The sequence below is a fragment of the Nesoenas mayeri genome (assembly GCF_963082525.1).
Source record: "Nesoenas mayeri genome assembly, chromosome: 2".
NCBI classification, from domain to species: domain Eukaryota; kingdom Metazoa; phylum Chordata; class Aves; order Columbiformes; family Columbidae; genus Nesoenas; species Nesoenas mayeri.
Genome location: NC_137543.1, coordinates 141448752 through 141470560, shown reverse-complemented (window position 1 = coordinate 141470560; position 21809 = coordinate 141448752). Strand labels below are relative to the sequence as shown.

Here is a 21809-nt window from a genome sequence, read left to right as displayed (position 1 = left end):
CTCAGAGCAGGTGTTGAGACAACCATTTATGCAAGACAGAAGATTCAAAACCTGATCTAGACCAGTGCTGCCAACATTGCTGTCAGTGCTGTCAGCAATGGGTTTTCCTACACAGTCAGTGATGGAGGGTAGGTCTTACACCCAAACTCTCCTTTGCTGTGCACATGTGGGTCAGCTTATAGCACAGGCAGAATTTGAAACCTCTTACTATATTTTGAACTTATCAGATAGTGAAAGTTCATAATGTTGTTTGTTTTTTTTTTGTTGTTGTGTACTGCTTGATACTGAGGTGCTGAGAACTTAGCATAGTTAAGATATAATGCCTCAAACACCATGCACAATTGCAGAAACAGAAACTTACCTGAAGAAAAAAAGTGACAAAAGAAATTATTCCAAAACCTAAGAAGAGTAGTGCATATGTGCTATTTGTGTTCCTGATGGCAGCCTCTCCCTTTTCTACGAACATCTATAAGAGAAAATTTTGAGAATTAATTTACTTGCTACAGTGCAATAATTCCCCGTTACCATTACATACATGCTATATGCATTACATGCACTTACAGTGATAAAAAATACATTTCCTGTTGAACTAAGCCTTTTTTTTCCTTGATGTTTATAGATCTGAAGTGATTTTACATGTGTTGTGCATGAAGGCTTCATTGGTATTTTGGCAAGATAAAATCAGTGATATACGTCAGTGAAAAACCGATATCAATAAATTATTATTGCAATTCACACCTGCAAAATGCTGAGGTATGTCTTTCAAGACTCCAGAATAGCATTTCTGGAGACACTGGCTGAAGATTTTTGCATATTAAACAGTGACTAGTTAGTGAGAGAGAAATATGGAAACTGTTCTTAACATGATGTGTTATATTTTACGGACCCATTTTTTTTTAGGCTAAGACTCAGAGATAAACAGACTTCTATTGTTGTTTACTATATGTTAACAAACAAAAATAGTATTATTTAGGTTTTATGAAGAGTGTGCTTTGTTATGGAAATAATTTTCCATTTAAATATTCCATGCACTTATTTCTCTTGACAGTGAGTAAATTAATATTAAAAATGTAATATCTTCAAACCATCATCATACTTTAACATATGGTAAAGAAATCATAGTTCATGAAGCAAGGAGATCATATCGCAATAAAAATAATGCTCCTAAGTTTGGATACATTTATAAGGTTAGAGGTCTTCAAAGTCCTAAGTCTTTTAAACAGATCTTTGAGGATGTTATGTATTGTTTGTTGTTGCATTGTGTTCACATATTTTGGATGTTGAGTAACTGTCATTATGTGTTTTTATTTTTTTTTTAAGAAATCTAGTTTGCCTTACTAAAAACTTGTTTATTGTTGGCTCAGACTGACTCCAGTTTACCTTGTTTTATACCTTGGTCCATAGCATTAAGAGTTTCAATGCAATTATTTAAATTTTCTAATACAGAGTTGTTAAGAATCCTATCACACCTGAACATATTTTTAAAAGTTTATAGAGTAAATGAATGTTTTAGAAAGGAAGGACTTTAATTCTATTTTTTCTCAATATGTGTCTTCTGTCCTTTGTCAGATTATTTTCCATGTTGGACTAATTTGGGGACAACTGCTGAAAGATTGCAACTGCATAGCATGCTCCCCTTCCCTCAGGGATGTTTCCTGTTACTCTTTGCATTAAAAGCTGAAGTATAACACCTACATAATACTCTTTTCCCAAACAGTTCTTCGGAAGAAAACACCTCATGTATGGTTACAAAAAAAATAAGATAGGCAATTTCAGTATCTTTCTTGTTATATGCTACAGCCTGACTGGTTGTAAAGAATGCTCCAGTAAATGGAGATGTTGCTGTGCTTTCATTTTTCCCTTTTTCTTGTGTTGTGCTGAAACCCTTAAAAACACGAGAAAACAAGACTGAGTGCCTCATCCCAAAACAGTCAAAACAGGAACCTGAGGTTCAGCTTCCAGGGCTGTATTTGTTTCTAAATGGATTCAGACTCCTATAGCCGACAGATAAGATAATCTTTGTTTTCTACAACTCATGCAAGTAACCTGACCATATATTCTTTCTTAGTGTGCCATATGAGTACCATATGGCATATGGGTACACAAGTGTACATAAATACATATACTTGTCCTCTCACACTCAGGTCGTCTCTCTCCTGCACTGTGAAAACCACAATAATACCCTGCACTGTATCAATTTTAACACATTTTCAACAAAATAGGGTGTTCTGACAGAAAATGCTGGAAAATTCCCACCAGTACAAAGTGTCACTTGCTTGAGAATGTAACTTCATTTTCTAACACCATCAATTCAGGTTTGCAGAAATTCTCTTGTGTAACAAAATGTCTGCTCAGAAGCATTCTCTCACAGGCCTTTCACCTTGTTGCTTTTGCATTGTTTTGTGCCACATCGCACCTTCTGAGAGGCTGTGGCTGAGCACACATGGGCAGGACAGCGCAAGGATCCCCTTTCAGGCCTGCGCTGCTCAGGATCACATTCTGCCTTCTCTAAAGGGGTCAGAGTGAAGCACATTTGGAGAGGTCACAGGAGAACCTCTCCCCATTCAGTGTCAGGGAGCTGATCTGCTTGAGGATGTGCAATTTGCATCACTGGTCTGTGGGACACTGAGCAGAGGATTTGCATTCTCTATAGTAAGGAGCTTTGCCCATTCCTCACCTTTGCAGTGCAAATTGAAAAAAAACCCCATCATTTTATTGATTTATCATAAAGGTAATTAGGAAATAATGACAAAAGGTAAAACATACAATGAAGACTTTTACTTTGTTTTATACTCACCCCTATAACGTCAGAAACGATGACTGAAAATATGGGTTGCAAGGCCCCATTGATAATAGCACATAAAGTTCCAATAACAAGGTATGGCCATTCAGTTTTGTTCAACTCCATAATTTTAAAAAATGAAACTGGAGGTATGCTTTTATCCTAAAATAAAGGGATTCCATCAGTACAAATATAATACATTAACAGAAGAAAATGAGTGATGTATCTATTATCTTTCTTATCTCACATACTATGTTGGGAGACCCAAACTAACTGATTTTTAAAACCCATTACAATTAACTGCAGAAATTCTTACTGTTACTCAATACTCAATAATAATAACATAAAAGAAGAAGGAAAGGACCGATGAATGCTACATTAGCTCTCATCTCTTCCAACAATAACAAGTTGAGCCTCTCCCCAGAAGAATTAGTCATAAATCTCATTTACCCTTCATGGGACTATCCAGAAAAAAGAAGTTATGAATTCAAACAATTTTTTTTGCATTTAATTGTATTGAATGTTAAAATAATTACTTCTTGCTCATTGCTGAATATGACCTCTTTCTCATTTAGGTCATTAGATAGCTTGATAATTATGTCTTAATTTTCATTAATTTATCTGCTAACATAGATGTTTCAGACAACAGATAGTAAAACATCTAGACAAAAGTAGTAATTATTTTCTATTCAGGGTTTATTATTTGAGTTATATGAGTAATTACCTGCTTTTGTTTTTGTTCTACAATTAAATACATTAACATGCTACTTAGGCTATTCCCATACTCAAGTAATTTTGTTTCATAATTTTACTTGACTAAACTATTTCAAGGTCACAACAAAAAATAAATTTTAGCTTCAAGGGAAAAGATTGTTTCCATAGAAATCTTGTGTGATTTTGTCAATTTATGTGTCTTTAACCAGACACAAAGGCTTCCTTTGCACATTTTATTAAAAAGTTACTCCCTCTCGAGTGGGGCCACATTTCTTTCTTATTCTGTTAGTTTTGAAAAACACACATGTAAGAATACAGAGGCACTCACAAGCTCAGCAGCTTCTACATCAGGTTCATCATTCTGTATTCTGAACCTTTTTATGCTTTTCTGAGTGGACTGTCTTTTCTGTATTGATCCTTTCCGTGCCTCCTGTGAGACAAATGGTGCGTTACCTTCTTCCTCTAACTGATCCTCAGTCCCTGATGCCTGAAATGAAACAGTGTGATGCTAAAAATTAGTTACAGCCATATTATCTTGTACTTTCAAGTTATGATCAATTCTAAATAACAACGACTGCTGTTAAGTAAATGGAAGATTGATAAGAACTGAGCAGTGTTACCAAGCCCAAGCAAGTATTAAAGTTTCATTAAGTCATCTCCATACTCAGTGGGAAACTTGCCAATACACTTATACTTACAGGGGGAGGGGAAAAGTTTTAGCCACAGAAAATTATTTTCTTACTTTTTTTCAAGTTAAACTGTTCTGAAAACATACAGTAGAGTTAAATAAGCTAACTGAAGACACTCCCCCTCCTCCCCCCCCCCAAAAAAAAAAAATGTAAAAAATTATATAAAAGAGCCTTAAAGTAAAAGAGTTAAAATCAACAACAGGAGGGACCCATGAAGAACAGGAGCAAGACTTCCAGCTGCTTTAAAGTTAAGGCCTGACAGAAACTCTTTGATAAGTTCAGGGGACAGCTTGAGAGATAAAAATATTCAAGATACACATGTCTGAGTGACAAAACTTCGGGTGCCTGAGTCACTAAGATGCTGGTGATTTGCAAAAGCACTTGCACAAAAGAGGTTGAGTTTTCACAATGTGGGTGGGAAGCACTGGAGGACGTGACTTGAGGAGGGTGTGGAGGTGTCCTTGGAGGTATTCCAAACCCAGCAGGACACAGCCCTGAGCAAACTGCTCTGACCTCAGAGTCCACCCTGTGTTCAGCAAGGGTTGGACTAAATGAGCCACAGAAGTCCCCACCAACTTGAGTTCTTTTATAATTCTGTGATTTGGAAATGTAGTCTGAAAATCAATCAGCTCCAGAACTTCATTGTTTGTCACAATCTTCATTTCTGCCTTCTCACATACTTCATTTTTAATGTTATACTTTTAAATAAATGTTTTTACTTAGAATTTGTGTAATTCACAACTTTGAATTAAACTTGAACATTTTACTTAATATAAAGTTTCCTTAATATGAAGTTTAGCATTCTTCAAGGAAGCTTTTTTTCCCACTAGAGTTTTTGTGCTGAGAAAACACTGCAAAGCTGGAGGTACCTTTGAGAGCAATTCAATTCAGTTAATGCAATAGCACACAATAAGATAAAAGCTATGAAAAAATGCTTGTGAAAAGGTACCTGCATATTAACAAGCTTGTAGTAGATTCCCTTCTGTTCTATTAATTCATTGTGAGTCCCTTGTTCTGTGATGACACCATTTTCAAAGACAGCTATAAGATCCGCATTTCGAATTGTCGACAAACGATGAGCGATAACAAGTGTAGTTCGTCCTTTCCTGACCTGGAAACAGCGTAATGATGGCCTCACATTAGCATTGTCAGGTACATATGATATTTCTGCTCTTCATGTTAGAGTTGAACAAAATATTTTAACTGAAATATTTTCCTTGGAAACAGTGTTATTGTAAAGATAAAAATTGTCAACTGAGAGATGTTGAATTTCACAATATTTTTCAGTTCCTCCAAAGTAAACTAAAGCAAAAATGTAACTTAAATCAAATACTGCAAAACATATTTTATTTGAAAATATCAATTAATGTACTCATTTTTTTTTCACATCTGACTATTACTTTCTAAACTCTATTTTTTTTGAAACTGCCACTTCAATATCTTCCCAGGATATGTATCACATTTTCACTGAAAAAAGATTATATACCTATTGACCATTAAGCAAGTCATTGACATTTTTATTTCAGAGCATTTCACACATATTAAAAATCAATCACTTAGCAATTTTGCTTGTTCTAAATTGCTTGTGTGACTTAGCTGAAAATATTTATCTAATATTGTACATAAAATCATATTTCTGTTACTGATGTTACTTTTCCAACTTTTTAATTACAAATAATAAAATAAATCCTATAAGTATGTAGTTTGACAGGACAAAGATATTTTTACAGGCACATTGTGACAGTGTGTGCTGGGATAAATTGGTGTTAATATCTAATGACCCAATGAGTGAATCCAAACTTTATGTAACTCAGTTTAAAAATCTTCACTTAACATTTTGACGTGCTAGAATAATGGCTTAATAAGTGTTTAACAGTTAGGAAATAAAAAAGAAAACTGAAATGTGTGGAATATTCTTAATGAATTTCCATCTGAATCTGATATTTTTATACTGTCACATGATTTTATGACTGGGAGTGGCAGCTCTTTGAACTATCCTGTAAGAAATAGTAGGCTTTTTCTTGGTAGTCTGAAAGCTTCACTACATCTGAGATGATCTTAAAAAGTTAAAATCACATCAAGATGTAGAAGAAAAACGAGTTAACATCCTTCATTATAAAAAGCAGAACACCTTGTTCACATAAACAGTAAGCAGAGATTCAGCAGAGGTTTGGTGAAGCCTGCAGGGAAAAGTGGTCTCCTCTAGATCTGATGTAAACCTTCGACAGTGGTACACGCTCAGCACAGTGAGGAAGGGAAAAAGTAGGCGAGAGGAGGTCAGACGAACACTCCGCACACAGCAGCTCAGCTTTCTCTTGCTTAACATCAGCAATCAGAGCTTGCCTAGTCTGAGCAAGTCTTTCTGGCATGCTTTGCCAGAAACATCAACAGGGAGATTCATCTCACCATACAACATATTTTAAAGATAGGCGGAGGAGGTGAGAGGCTAAGTATTAATAACTTGTTTAAACTGGCTGTATAAGTTTTATATTACAGCAGTTACTTGGGATCCCACCAAAAAGATCTCAATCAGCAGTTCTCTACCCTCCTGCCTCTGGAATTCACTTTACAGGGCATGGGTTGGGAGAAAGGTCCCTGTGTGTGCCAGCTAGGGTAGCTTCACAGAGTAGTGTGAATTATCGGGAATTAGGAGTGGTGCATAGAGAGTCTTACTCTCACTGAAATTAGTGGCAATTAGGCATCCAGGTGAAAATTAGAACTAAAATATCTTTGGAGATGAGAACGTAGATTCTGTTTCCTGATACTTCCAGACACAATGCTGCACAGTGAGTAGAGTAAGGCTGTTCTTCTGAGGCAGAATAGCATACAAAGGCAAAATGCTTATTGTCCATGGATAAACTCTGATCACTGCTGAAAATATGTATGCAATTGAGGTAATTTGTGTTCACCCAGAGGATAAGCATAGTTGCACAGTGAGAGAGACAAACAGAAGGAAAATACCTAATGAATATGATTGATTCAGCCTGGGGAATAAGTGGAACTATTTTGTAAGTGGTTCATATACTTGCTTAGAGAAGACAATCAGATGTATGGGATTGGCTATTTTTTTTCAGCTGTCTAGGTGGTTTAGAAGTTATGTCTAGATGGCACTCAACACATAGCAGCTACTCCTGAAAATACCCTGGAGTTGGTTTTGAATTACTTTTCTGGGTGTTTATGATAATATAGCCCACATGGATCCCCAGACCTGCTTGGGATTATTTAGCTCTTATCTCATGTTGAGCTTTTCACTGCTCCAAAGACTAAAGCTTGTTTGGGAAAGTCTGGTACAGTGTAGTCCTATCCACAACATTATTAACTGAATTCTATGGGCACTTACAAAATACCTCTGGAAAATCTACCTGACCTGATAGAGCTAGTGCTGGCAAATTTTAAAACAGACTGCTAATATATTTCTTTTTGAAGCATCTCATTATTCATCCCCATTTAGAGTTCGTAATCTTTGTATGAACAGAAAGTCTTTGCCAAATTCAGGCTTACTTTCGACTTTTTAGGTGTCTCCCTTTCTCCCGGCTGTTTAAACAAATTAGCAATACTGACCTTGTCCAGTGCTGCCTGCACAACTGATTCACTCTCAGTATCCAAAGCTGATGTCGCCTCATCAAGCAGAAGAATTTTAGGATTGCGAACCAGAGCTCGGGCAATTGCTATTCTTTGCTTCTGACCTCCACTCAGCTGTGCCCCTCTTTCTCCAACCATGGTTTCAAACTTCTACAAGACAACCACACACATTTCCGAAACACTCAGTGGCACAGTCTTTTAACCAAAGAAAGGCAGTGAAAAGAAAAGGCACATGTGCATTTGTAGCCCTGGCAGCATCCTTTCCTTCCTCTAAAACAGTACAGTATAAACATCCACTTAGTTACACTCGCCTAATCGTTTGTGTCCCTGGAATTCTCATAGTTCTTCAAATGCTCACCAAATCATGACCTAAAGTTGAAAAAATAATGTTATGCTCCAAAGATATGAGGAAACTGCACAGCTCTGCTTATTCACAGCTCCAGGGATAGCTTGCTCTGTTTCTGAGAATCCCTTCTAAGGAACTATTTGGCACAAGGAGGTTGAGGAGAAATGATTTCAGCAGGACAGCTGCTTTGCTTACATGGGGTAGCTTCATAATGAAGTCATAAGCATTTGCCTCCTTGGTGGCTTTTTTAATCTCTTCCATGGTGACATCCTTACGGCCATAACGAATATTTTCTGCAATAGTAGTAGCAAAGAGCACAGGCTCTTGATTCACCACACCAATAATCTCACGCAGATATCTTACATTTAGGGTCTTAATATCATGCCCATCAATGGTAACCTAAACCAAAGAAAAAAGACAAAAACTGTTAGACCTAGGTGTTTTGGTGAAGGAACCTCTCACCCCAGGTCGGAACAAGGGCAAGGTGGCCAGAACTAGACTTCCAACGACTGTGACCCACAGAGCAGTCATCTCACTTGTGGTACCTTACCGTGCCTTCCTTGGGATCGTAAAATCTCTGGATGAGCTGGACAGTTGTACTTTTCCCACAGCCACTGCCACCAACCAGGGCCACTGTCTGGCCACAGCTGACCTTGAGATTCAAGCCCTTCAGTATCTGTGCAAGTAAGAAAGGTAACCAAAACCATCAGAGTATGTAAAAATGTCAGTGTCAATGTGAAGAAACTCTAAAGACTACAGTAAATTTTTTCAATAGCTCTATGTAGTCAAGGGGAAGGACTACAAGTGCAATTGTGGAAGGGCTGATGTGGAGTTTATGGAGTTTTACTGCATTATGAACAGATTCTCCCTTCTGCAAATCCCTTCTACGTGTGGCATTTCACACCTACTGCAAAACTGAAGTTCTGCTTTTTGTGCAAACCTACTCCTCAGTCTCGGAGAGGTGGTGAAGATGCCACACAGCAATTACTGTCGTTCTAGAGGAAAATAAGAACTTTCCTTTCCCTCTTACCCTGCTATTGACCTATGGGAGCTTTCTCTGTAGCTTTCTGTAATATTTCAAGAAGCAGAGAGACATTTGTAAGCCTTTCTGTAATGAGAGGAAAGGCAACCTTTTCTTGGATCTTTCTTTTTCAGTTACCAAGCAGAGACAATTTATAGTTTTTGTTTTGCATATTTACATAAAACATCATATTAATTCATTATGAGTAACCCAGTAGGAGGCCATCATAAGGTGGTTCTTAGCTTAAAAGAAGTGGGAGAACCGACATTCCATTAAATGTTTTTCAGGACTATTCTTGTTTCAGACCAACAAGGTAAAGCAAGCATTCTGTTGTTTCAGTAATAGTAAAAAGTCTGAATAATTGCCATTTTTCTCAATAGTATTTTGAGTTGTGAGATTCAGGTAACGTGAAAATGAGCTAGTATAAACTGAGACAACCTCGTTTAAACCCTTAAGCTACCTTAGAACTCAATCAAAAGTCCTTGTTTTGCAAGTTTTTACATGGCAATCTACTCATTACAATATTAGGTATTCACATGGGAGCTAGCCCTAGGAATAAGATAAAACCTAAGAGCCTGATTCAAAACCTAAGGATGCAATGGAAACATTTCACAGATTCAGTCAGATTTGGGCCAAACACTTTGTCCTTCACTGAAGCGAGAAGTTATCTTCGTTGTATTTTGTTACACACAAATATGCAAAATAAAAAGAGCTAAAAGGTAGAATGGGCCTATCTGAGGGCATTATTTAGGCTTTTATCTCCATCCTGCCATTGGCTAATATTAGAGAAGAGACCTAGGTAGTTTGAACTCTGCTAAAATGTAGCTGTGACAGCAGGAATCCTGGCACTGTCATGGCACGCAAGCACCTGCTCCGTGTCTTGGGCAGGTTTTGCAGCCCTTGCTGGGGTTCTTGCAGCTCTCACATGGGATGAATTCCCAGCCATTGAAGTCACATGTATCTGCAAAAGTTTAGGAATGCAGAGTGAGGCATTCCGTTTTGCACTACGCTCTTAGACCTTACTGTTGTAAGTGGGCAAAAACAACTTAGCAGTGCACAGTGGTGTTTCCATGAATACATTATGTTCCCTTGCATACTCTGGTTTGCTCATCATTCTTGTTTCCATTTGTTACACAACATCCTTCACCCTTTCTCACCAGGATTAAGTGCTAACAAGGTCACCTCTGTAACAGATAGACGAAGAAGTAAAAAAACAAAGCTCTTATCTAATACTAGATAATCTTATAAACATTTTAGTAACCTGACACAGAATTATCTGAAAATAGTAGTCTTTCTAGTTTTCATATTGATTCTAATGGCAGCTAATATGAATGCCAAATGATTTCAATTTATCTCTTTAGAAAATGGTGAGCTGGAATATTTTCTTTGTCTATTTATTTAAAAGTTGGCTATGCAATTCCCCTTCTTCTCTCTCCCCATTCTACCTGAACTAAAGGGAAACAGATCCCCTTTTATAGATGAGTGAATGTGGACTTCCTTCACATTGAAAAGATTATTTTCCAATACATTATTAATAAACATATTTTCAGAAATAATTCAGATCTCTTCCCCCATTAATTGCATCAGTTCTGGCTAAAATGTGTTATCAATTCGGAATAAAAGCAAAGTTTTCCAATATTTCTAGGACTTTTTTTTTTTTTTTAAATTATATTATAGCAGCTGTTTTTCTCTAAGGCAATCAAGTTATCTTAAATGCAATCTGTATCATATCCATGTGTAATACCTTAGTATCTGGCCTAGCAGGATAATTGAAGTAAACATTTCGGAATTCCAAATTCCCCTTAACGTGCTTCGGTTTATAGCCAGCATCAGATGAACTGTCAATTTGAGGTTCCTGTGCAGAATAACATGTCAAGAAAAGGGAAAAAACCACATTGTTTAAATTCCTAATGACATTTTAGCATGATACGGCTCTGTGACATCTTAGACGTTAATGTTACCATATAATAAGGCATAGAAGGCCTCATTGCAAAGTAGCTGCAGCTGCTCATAGATGCATGAAGCTGCCAGTCCAGGCCACTGGCACATCTGCTCTCAGGGGTGAGTAACCAAGGCAAATGCTCAGGGCCTTAAGTCTTCAAGGGTTAAATTAAGGAATAGAGAAAATAATCTAAAACACCAGTGAAAGAAAGAATAATCTACACATTCACATCCAGCCATTGCATACAAATAGTAATTCGTGTTCATGCTTCCACTTCCTTTAATGTACTGTAGGAGACAGCAGCTGTACCATATTAACATAGACAGAGGACTAGGTTTTAATGCATTTGTTTTAATTCCTACCCAGGACAGTCTAGAATCAAGAATAGTGCATTAATATCCGTAGGCAGAAATACAACTTGTGTAGACAACTCAAGATTAGTTTTAAAACAGCATTGTATTCACAATGATACTATAGCAGCAAGGTTACAGCCCCTGCCAGCCAGCCAGTATGTGCTGTAAGTCTGGTAAGTAAATATTATAGCTCAATCCAATCCTTGTCAGGCATGGTGCTGCTGTTACTGGTATCTCAGCTAGTTACTTGAGTTAGCACGGGTATAATTACAACGGCTGTACTCACACCTCTGGTACATGTCACCTCAGAGGTAAAAATGTCAGCGGACACTTCAACATTGCTTCATAACTGTCATCTGATGCAGCAAAAATAGGAAATGCAACCCTAAGTTTAGTTGTATTTTTTATATAGTATTTAGATAACTCTTGCAATATTTACAAAATATACAAGTATTTTAATATTGTTTGATACAGGACTTGAGTAGAAGTTACATTGCCAAACCACACAGATGTAGTCACTATAAAGGCAGTTCTTTTTAATTATTGATAGCTGAAAAGAAATTTTGTCAATAAAGTGAGCATAGTTACAGAAGGTATAGAATCCCCACTCAGTTGTTGAGTTGTTTTTTTTTTTAAGAATGAAGATTGAAGTACATTTATTCAGGCAAGCTTTGAAATAATTTCTTTTTCATCTTTAACCTAGTCTTCTGAACTACTAGATTAAAAAAAAACTGGTAGGAATTTGTATCTTCCTCAATTATTAGCTCATATTCCAGTATTTAGATGTTTGTCCTCTATCCAAAACTGTGATAGGTAGAATTTTGAAATGTTGTGATACTGTACACATAATTGTTAATTTTAATTCAGAAAATAAGTCAGATGTTCAACTCTTTTGGATGACAGACATGGCAAAGATACTCACATTGTCTATAATACTGAAGATAGCATAAGCAGCTCCTCTTGCATTGGCAAAAGCCTCCATACTTGGTGCAGTGTGTCCAACACTAAAAGCTCCCAGTAATATAGAAAAGAAGACCTAAAGAGAGAAAAAAAACAAACCAAAACAACACAGCCAAACATGTAACAGGTAGCTAGGAATTAGTAAGTCTAGTTAGATAGCTTCATTTATCTGAGAATATTAGATATCATTGTTTCAAGTAGTTTCATGCATGCTATGCAATATGAGGTAATCTAGTGTCAAAGCAGCAATTAAACAGGTGGCAATCATTTAACGAAAGGTAAACATTTATAGGAAAAAAGGGAATCAAATCTCCTTTTTCCAGAACTGGACTGTAAGAAGGATATTGTGATGTGCTGATGGCTGGGATTTTTCTTTAGAGTGACAATAGAGGTCAGAAGGATGTTTCTAATTCCACTTGTACGAAAATTAGCCATCAGTTAATTTTATGATTAAACATAAAAAAATCTCATTCTTCATATAACATAAAACCAGGAGTAATTCAACCCAAAAGGTAAAGGCACAGTGATCTACTTCAGTGTAGTGCTGGCAAGAACAGAATCAAATATTTGAGGAAACTGGAAACTTCTTTGTCTGGAACTGAAATTGTTTGTCATGCCAAAAGCAGACTAATTTCTAATCTACTTTTTTCAGCCTTGGGTTAAACTTTTTCATGTTTGGGTGTGTTTTCTGAATACACGAAACTCTGCCATGCCTTCCAGGTGTTGCGAATGAAGACTTATTTGCATTTTATTTTAACCATATCTAAGTATTAGATCAAGCTTTTATTACAGTGTAAATTTTTAGGGGCCCAGATGAGTTGACAGTGAGTATGGTCATCTGCAAGAACCAGTCATGACCCCTGCTCTACAGCCATGTGCTGCTTGCAAGGTAAAGCACAAGGCTGGCTGCAGGTGCTCCAGCTTTCCCTGCTCCATCAGTTGTTTTCATTGAGGACATGAGAGCAAAGGTCCTTCCCATCTGGTTTCTGCAGGGTATTGGTAGTACAAACTCACCTGCCTGGCTTTGCCCTGGAGGGGACAAAATCATAGAATCACAGAATCATTTAGGTTGGAAAAGACCCTTAACATCATCAAGTCCAACCATAAACCTAAAACTGCCAAGGCTACCACTAAACCACGTCCCTAAGCACCACATCCACATGTCTTTTAAAAACCTCCAAGCATGGTGACTGAATCACTTCTCTGGCCAGCCAGTCCAGTGCTTGATAATTTTTGGTGACAAAATTATTCCTATTATCCAACATAAACCTCCCCTGGCACAATTTGAGGCCATTTCCTCTCATCCTGTCACTTGCTACTTGAGTAAAGAAACTGACATCCACCTCGCAAAAACCTCCTTCCAGGTAGTTGTAGAGAGCAATAAGGTCTCCCCTCAGCTTCCTCTTCTCCAGGCTAAACAACCTCAGTTCCCTCAAATACTCCTCATCAGACTTGTGCTGCAGACCTTTCACCAGATTCATTGCCCTTCTTTGGACTCTCTCCAGCATGTCAATGACTTTCTTGTAGTGAGGGGCCCAAAACTGAACACAGGATTCGAGGCAGGACCTCACCAATGCTGTGTACAGCAGGACAATCACTTCCCTGGTCCTGCTGGTCACACAATAGACTTACTGACCTGGTCATAAGGCAGAACAATTTAATGAGCAGCTCTTCAAAGACTCTTAGGTCTTGCTGGAGACCCTGGTGCCTGGGAATAATAGAGAGGTTGGCTTCAAGAGCTGCTGAGCTATCACAGATGTAGATTGCTTAGCAGGCAGGCTGTGACTGTGATCATAGAATCATGGAATCCTTTCACTTGGAAGAGACCCTCAGGATCATCGAGTCCAAGCATAACCTAACTCTAGCACTAAACCATGTCCCTAAGAACCTTGTTTAAACGCCTTTTAAACACCTCTAGGGATGGTGACTCCACCACTTCCCTGGGCAGCCTGTTCCAGTGACTGACAACCCTTTCCATGAAAAATTATTTCCTAATATCCAATCTAAACCTCCTCTGGCACAACTTGGGGCCATTTCCTCTTGTCCTATCACTTGCTACTTGAGAGAAGAGACCAACACTCTCCATACTACAACCTCCTTTCAGGTAGTTGTAGGCAGCGATAAGGTCTCCCCTCAGCCTCCTGTTCTCCAGGCTAAACAACCCCATTTCCCTCAGCTGCTCCTCATCAGACTTGTGCTCCAGGTCCCTCACCAGCTTCATCACCCTCCTCTGTACTGTCTCTGGTATTTCAATGTCCTTCTTATGATGAAGGGCCCAAAACTGAACACAGGATTCAAGGTGCTGTCTCACCAGTGCCGAGTACAGTGACACAATCGCTTCCCTAGTTGTGCTGGCCACACTATTCCTGATACAAGCCAGGATGCTGTTGGCCTTTTTGGTCACCTGGGCACACTGCTGGCTCATGTTCAGCCGGCTGTCAATCAACACCCCCAGATCCTTTTCCGCCAAGCAGCTTTCCAGCCACTCTTCGCTGAGCCTGTAGCGCTGCCTGGGGTTGTTGTGACCCAAGTGCAGAACCCAGCACTTGGCCTTGCTAAACCTCATACAATTGGTCTCATCCCGACAATCTAGCCAATCCAGATCCCTCTGTATGGCCATCCTATCCTCCAATAGGTCAACACTGCCCCCCAATTTGGTGTCATCTGCAAACTTACTATGGATGCACTCAATCTCTTCATCCAGATCATTGATAAAGACATTGAAAAGAACTGGCTGCAGTTCTGAGCCCTGGGGAACACCGCCTCCTCTCTGATGTGTTGTACTTCCAGCAGACATCTGGTAGATTGAAGTTGCTCATAAGAACAAGGGCTAGCGATCGGGAGACTTCTCCCAGCTGCCTGCAAAATACTTCATCTGACTCTTCATCCTGGTTGGGTGGTCTGTAACAGACCCCCATCAGGATGTCTGACTTGTTGCCCTTTACCTTGATTCTCACCCATAAACACTCAACCCTATCATCACCCTAATCAAATTTCAGACAATCAAAACACTCCCTAACATACATGGCTACCTCACCTTGTCTCCTTCCTCGTCTATCCCTTCTGAAGAATTTATAGCTGTCTAATGCAGCACTCCAGTTATGAGAGTCATCCCACCATGTTTATGAGATGGCGATTAAATCATAGTTTTTCTGCCTCACAAGGGCTTCCAGCTCCTCCTGTTTGTTGCCCATGCTGTGTGCGTTCATATAGATGCACTTCAGCCAGGCTATTGATTCTACCACCTTTTTCTGGTGAGAAGCCCTAATTCAATCCAGGATCAAACCTTCAATCATACCCCAAGCCCTCCAGCAAAAGGTCCAACATGCTATCAGTGACATAAATACTGTAGGTAAATGAACTGTGCCTAGACAGGAGCTAATGTGTTACAAAGGGGATGCTAGCTGATGCCCGGCCTTTCTTCCCAGAATGCAACCACCTGGCACGAATCATGATTCCTAGAAGTTATACCTCAGTCCTTTAGCAAAGATCTGGTGTGACTGAATAAAAAACTAACAGCTAATTTATTATTGAGCCAAGCTGGCTTTTTAAAAAGTGCCTTTGAAACAGGTGATTTTTATGTTGCTACCCAGTTTACAGAAATATTGGTGGTATGAAGAAGTATAATGGTTTTGGTTTTGTTAGCAGGAATGAAACCGTGAAAAATGTAGTTTCAAAAGCTAACTTCAATCTCACTTAACATCTGATGTTACATATTCCCATAAGATTATACAGAATCAGTTCAGTATTTTTCGTAAACATTGTTCAGCTACTGATGAATACATACTGTAAAGACTGTTCCAAGTGTATAATCATCGGAGAGTATCAAAGTAGTTCCATACCAGAAGGCCAAAGCATATGATGCATATACCAAAAAGAAAGCAATACCCATAGAAATATTGGCTGAAATAGCCTTTTTTATACCAATGCGTTTGGCATCTTCTAATTTTTTTTGGTATCTGAAAGAAAAACAAACAAATAGCATACAGGAAATTACTTTCTTTCATTGTGTATATTTATAAATTTCCCATAAAACACACCAAAGATATAGAAAATATTATTGTAAACAGTAATTGAACCCTGAGGAAGATCTTGCTAAGAGCAGAAAATATTTTGACTGTCTTGCATGTTGTGACAGGTTGAGCTGATCAGTTTTATCATCTAGAACAAGTCCTGGATGAGTGGAAAAGGTGGTGAGGAGGTATTAGACAGCTTTAATCTTGGGATTTTCAGTGGAATCTTCCACCTGTGAGTGAATATTACTGATGCTATGAAGAAAAGTAAGCAGTGTCTAGCTAGGGGAAGAACGGGCTGAAAGATGTCTCCTCTTGATGTGCAGACTTCATCTGAGTAGCTCATAGTAGGCATCTAAGATTGAGGAGAAACTTTCTGAGGGTATAAAGTGTAACAGCTGGGAGAGATTCACATAAATTCCAAAACCAGTTCTGATGTATAGGACTAGAAAAATCAATAACAAGAAAAAGAAAATACTGGCATTGGATCAGATTATTTCTGGTAGCAAGGATGGGATAACTGTTGCATGAGTGTTGCAGTTCACTGTAAAGGAAAAAGGAGAAATGGTGATATGGAGAAAATCAATTTATGTCAAAATATCTTTAGTGATGAATAGAAAAGATATTATTGAAATGGTGCTTGTATCTCATAGTCTAGATTTGATTTAGACATGAACAGAAAGACCAATTCAGTCTGAATTGTGTGACTGTGAGACACAGATCATAAATACAGAGTAAAGAATCAAAAGCCAGCAATAGTTGTATGACCCCTGTGCTCCAGGAGGTGACAGCTGAGAAGTTTCTTTAAATAGTCACTGAACAAACAAAAGAAGATTTTTTTCGGAATTACTTCGAGGCTATTAAGATAAAGCTGGTTATAGATAAAAATCAGGGATAAAATGATTGCAGGTTGAATCAGTTAAAGTAATTGAAGACATGCACAAAAAAGGCCTGGAAAAAGGTTTTCGGTTTCATGGGGTTTAGAAATTAAAAAGCATTGAGATTATAATTGCACTGGGGATAGCTCTGAACCTGTAGCTCATCCTCAACTTCAAGTTCAAAAAACCCCCCACAAATGTACATAGTGCCAAAGCAGGATGACCAATGTGAACAGGGGTATTTTAATTATCACATCTGAACTGAGAGGGAAAGCAGTAAGGAAGGAATGTACCTGTCATGGCAATCATGGACTCTTTGTTTCAGAGTATTAAATAAACTGGCAAACAACAGTGGTCCAGTAGTAAAGACTTCTAGTGATTATTTTCAAATCGTGAACAGAGCCACAGAACTGAAGTATTACAAATGAAACAGTAACCTGAGACACTACAGTCTTGTAGCATGGCAAAACCAGCACATAAATCTTGCAAACAAATAATGAAGAAAACAATAACATCAGAAATAAATGGAAATAAATTAAAGTCATACAAAATCATGAGAAATGAAAGTGTGTCATGGGTTATGAAAGTGAAGGATTAACACAATGACTTTTCTTTAATACTGCCTTTTCTGTAGAGGTGAGACACAGTAAAACTAATCCATTGGGAGGTCGTTAATGCCATCGAATGCCAATTTATCCTAAAGCCATAGGATAAATTGTTAATTAAGCAGTAGTTGTAAAATAATAAAGGAACAGTAAGTTAAGGAACTGCTTGAAGCAAGACAGCGATGTTCAACATGGAGCTATAATACCCCACAAGCTGACAACATGAATTCTTCAGTCAGTCTCAGAGTGACTTGGGCATGCAAAAAAATACTTCTTTCAGCTGCCTGAAATGGGCAGCGGTGGCAGCTGGAACATAAATGGAGAAACAAGTCAGGGAATGGTGGATATTTCCTGTCAGTGATGCAATTGTTACTGACCTTTGAGTTTGAAAAATTCCTGACAGTATTTGTCATCATGCTGGTTATCTTGAGATAAAAGATCAAAAAGATAACAAGAATTATATTACATAGTATAATATGAATAAATACATGTGAATGACCTCGGTTTGTGACCTTAGTCTTATAATTGTCCTTTTTTTGCCACATGCCTGCCTTTTTTGCTTGCGACTTTCATTCAGCTTATGAGGCCTGTAAGACAATATTATCTTGGGGAAGGGACTGCATCTCTGCATGTTTTATGGTGCTTTTTGAAGCTAATAAAGAAAATAGAGAAAATTTTAAAAAATCTGCAGCAAAGTTATAAAAGCATTCCGAATCTCTTATGTCACTATCATAAAAACAGCCAACATATGGAAACTTTATTCTCACCTTTCAATTTCTTTTCTCTGTCCTCCAAATGCTACCACAATTCGAATTGCTGCCAGAACTTCCTCTGCAACAGCTCCTGCTCTTGCATATGCAGTTAGCTCTTTGTTAGTGAATGCAGAAATTATCTGTGTAGAAGCAGAAGTTTGATGAAGGGCATCATGAAAATGCTAGCATTGCTAAAATACATTAACCAGAATAATGCGTGTTATCTGCTGCCAAAAAATGAGGTTGTATTTTCAGTTCTTCTGTACTTTCATCATTTTGGAAAGCCAGAGGAGGTTACTAAGATCCCTTACACTCAGAAATATTTGTAGCACCACAGTCAGGCAGTTCTGGTTTGTGTCAGGACAATTAGTTGCCCGACGAGCATGGGAATATTCATGCTGCCAATGCACAGCAGGCTGGAGATGGAGTTATAGCAGAATACTCATGTGTTTTGAAGTATTAGGCACTGCACATGTTAAATAGGGTCGGGGTTTTCATCTTAGCTGAAAGGGCAAGGCTGGCCAGTGTCACTGAAACTCAGTAGCCAGTTGGTACTCCACAACCCAATGCCCCTCTAAAAGTCCTAGCCAAAAGCAATTACATTTCTATAGATTAAGTCTCTTTCCAAGTGGTCTGCATCCATCTGTGGAATGCTGTTTTCAGTAAGTTGTTGGCAGCTGAGCAAACAGCAAAGGGACAACCTGGAGCAGGGTTCACGGTGTGCCAGCTGCCCAGCTGTGTCTGCCCATGTCCCTGTGCTGTCCCTGGGGATAATGTCCTCCTCAGCTTGGGGTCAGAGCCCACAGATAGGCCTTATCAAAGGAAACCTGATTTACTGCAGGTTCTTGCCTGAACTCACTGTCCGAACTGCAGTGACCGCAGCTGTGCTATTTTACCTATTTTACTTCATTTCTCTATTTATTTATTTTTATTGACAGTCCTGGGTTATTTTGGTGTAGTTATCGTGGAGTCCAATGAAGAAGGCAAAGGTACCACTTGTTTACCCTTTCATACGAGGGGATGTTATACTTAGATAAACTTTGCGTCAGTATAGCTGAGTTCATGGTGGAGGGATTGACCTCCCTCAGCTGTACCAGTGTCATTATGCACCTATTCACTCCCTTCTGCCTGTGGGCAAGGTCTAAATTCACTGAGAACTGGTTTGTATTTTTAAGTCTTACAGATAACAAAAGGGATTATCGAAGATGCAGTTTACCAGTTTATGGAAAACTCACTCTTTTTGCTTACCTTTGCCCAGAGAGCTGATGAGAATCCCAGAACAGGACTGAGTGCCAGAATCACAAGTGTTAATTTCCAGCCTTTTGTAAAACCAACTATAAACCCAGTGAAAAAGGTAGCCACTGCCTGAAAGAACATTGCCATTTTTTCCCCTATTCCTTCATTAATCTTGGAGATGTCACTGTAAAAAAAACCCCAAATTATATACAAACAAATAAGGAACTGTGCTCTTCAGATACACTTCTTCAGTGCTCTGTCACATTTCTAATATCTGCAATTCAACACAGCTACAAGTTTGCAGCCACAGAGAACATGGAGCAACGTTCTCTGACATCTCTTCCTCAGGCTCCATTTAAATGATCCATACACATCTCAGGGTCCATATAAATAACAGCATAGCTTACCAAGGAGTTTAGTAAGATAAAATAACATTGCTCTGAGGGACGTATTACAACTGATTATCAATAATTAGAATTAATACTCAGCATTTAACTGATATTTAACACTTACTCTACAAGTCTACTGTTAAGTTCGCCTACATCATTTACATCGAACCATCCAATCTCCTGTCTCATTACAGCATGAAAAAACTCTTGTCTGATTCTTTTTATTTGCCGGCCAGCAGCCAGCGTCCAAAATGAAACTTGCATGTAGGCAGCAAAAAGAACACCAGCTCCTATTCCAGAATAATAATATGCGTATCTGAAAGAAAACAAAAAGATTGGAAACTGAATTAATTCTATTTCAAATAGAGCTAGCTGCCATTTCTCTGTCTTCACTGAAATGAATATTTTAAAAGTTCTTTCAGAATCACCTTGCTAACTTATTTCACAACTTCCACAAAGTAAAAAAAAAAAAAAACAAAAAAAAACAAAAAAAAAGAGTAATTTCTCAAAACCCATGAAGGTATCAAAGTAAAAAAACAAGCTTCATATGGCATATTTACTCTTAGAAACACTTCCCACAGTGAACGAAAATTAATTGATATAAAAGCAAAACTAAGTTAGATTTCAGGATATCCACTTTCATTTAATGAAGTAAAGACTGTGACATTGACTTTTAATTGTTTACATTCTATCATCATAGGTAGACAGTGTAAGAAAAAGAAACAACCCCCCTCCACCCATAAAACCTGGAAATCACTCAGATGATGACACCATGTGTTGCCACAGCCTGTGTCTGAAATTAGCTGGTGCTTAACACCTTAGAAGACTGTGAAAAAACATTATTAGATTAACATGAAACATCTTGTCAGTTAGACAGTTTAATCTGTCCATCTGTCACATCTCAGTCCCTGTTTCAATTTTGTCCAATCAGAAAATGTTAAAAATGCATAGTAAGATCTTGGCCTAATTTATAGCCTTTAGTTATGAGCTCTGCAGATTTGTTGGGCATTATATAAAAAGCATTTCTTTTATCACTTTAAAATTTGGCATGTCTCAACTTTACTGTCTGTTCTTTGTGCTTCTGAAAGTAAAGGGTACCAAAAAGTACTTGATTTACCTTCCCGATGGCAATCGTTACTATTATCTGAAAAACTGGTAATTTAATGGAAGCTCTGTCATGTGTGACTTCATAATACTCTGATTTACTCTATTTCCAATAGACTACAAGGTGTTTGTCTTCAAGGGATGTCTTTCAGAATTTCACTTATTATCAACAAATTTTTAACGTGTGATCCTGTGCACTAAGAACATGGAGTGAATAAATGGCTTGCCTAAGAAGGTATAATGAGCTTTTGATGTTGAGAGTTTTGCACAGGAGAGAACGAAAGGGAGTAAGTTCTCTGAGTTACAGGAAATTTCATTTCACTTTTTTTTTTTTTTTTTTTCATAAAACTGGATACAAACTTCACTAGCTTATGGAGTAACATAAAAACAGTACCCACAGTTTTCATACCGTTACTAGGGTGTCCAGGGTGCGGTCATTTAAA

At 38.1% G+C, this 21809-nt stretch overlaps 1 protein-coding gene across 1 annotated transcript in view; it reads right to left on the bottom strand.

Moving 5' to 3' along the window:
• LOC308053360 (ATP-dependent translocase ABCB1-like) overlaps positions 1-21809 on the bottom strand; it is a gene marked incomplete at both ends in the record, with an annotated part of 53705 nt that overhangs the window by 17054 nt on the left and 14842 nt on the right. Inside the window, 13 exons of the mRNA XM_080364212.1 lie at positions 362-466; positions 2798-2944; positions 3825-3983; positions 5135-5296; positions 7747-7917; positions 8309-8512; positions 8664-8789; positions 10879-10989; positions 12352-12465; positions 16177-16348; positions 18653-18777; positions 19886-20057; positions 20387-20578. Of these exons, the coding sequence (XP_080220338.1) occupies positions 362-466; positions 2798-2944; positions 3825-3983; positions 5135-5296; positions 7747-7917; positions 8309-8512; positions 8664-8789; positions 10879-10989; positions 12352-12465; positions 16177-16348; positions 18653-18777; positions 19886-20057; positions 20387-20578 (1960 nt within the window). The remainder of the gene's footprint in view (positions 1-361; positions 467-2797; positions 2945-3824; positions 3984-5134; positions 5297-7746; positions 7918-8308; positions 8513-8663; positions 8790-10878; positions 10990-12351; positions 12466-16176; positions 16349-18652; positions 18778-19885; positions 20058-20386; positions 20579-21809) is intronic.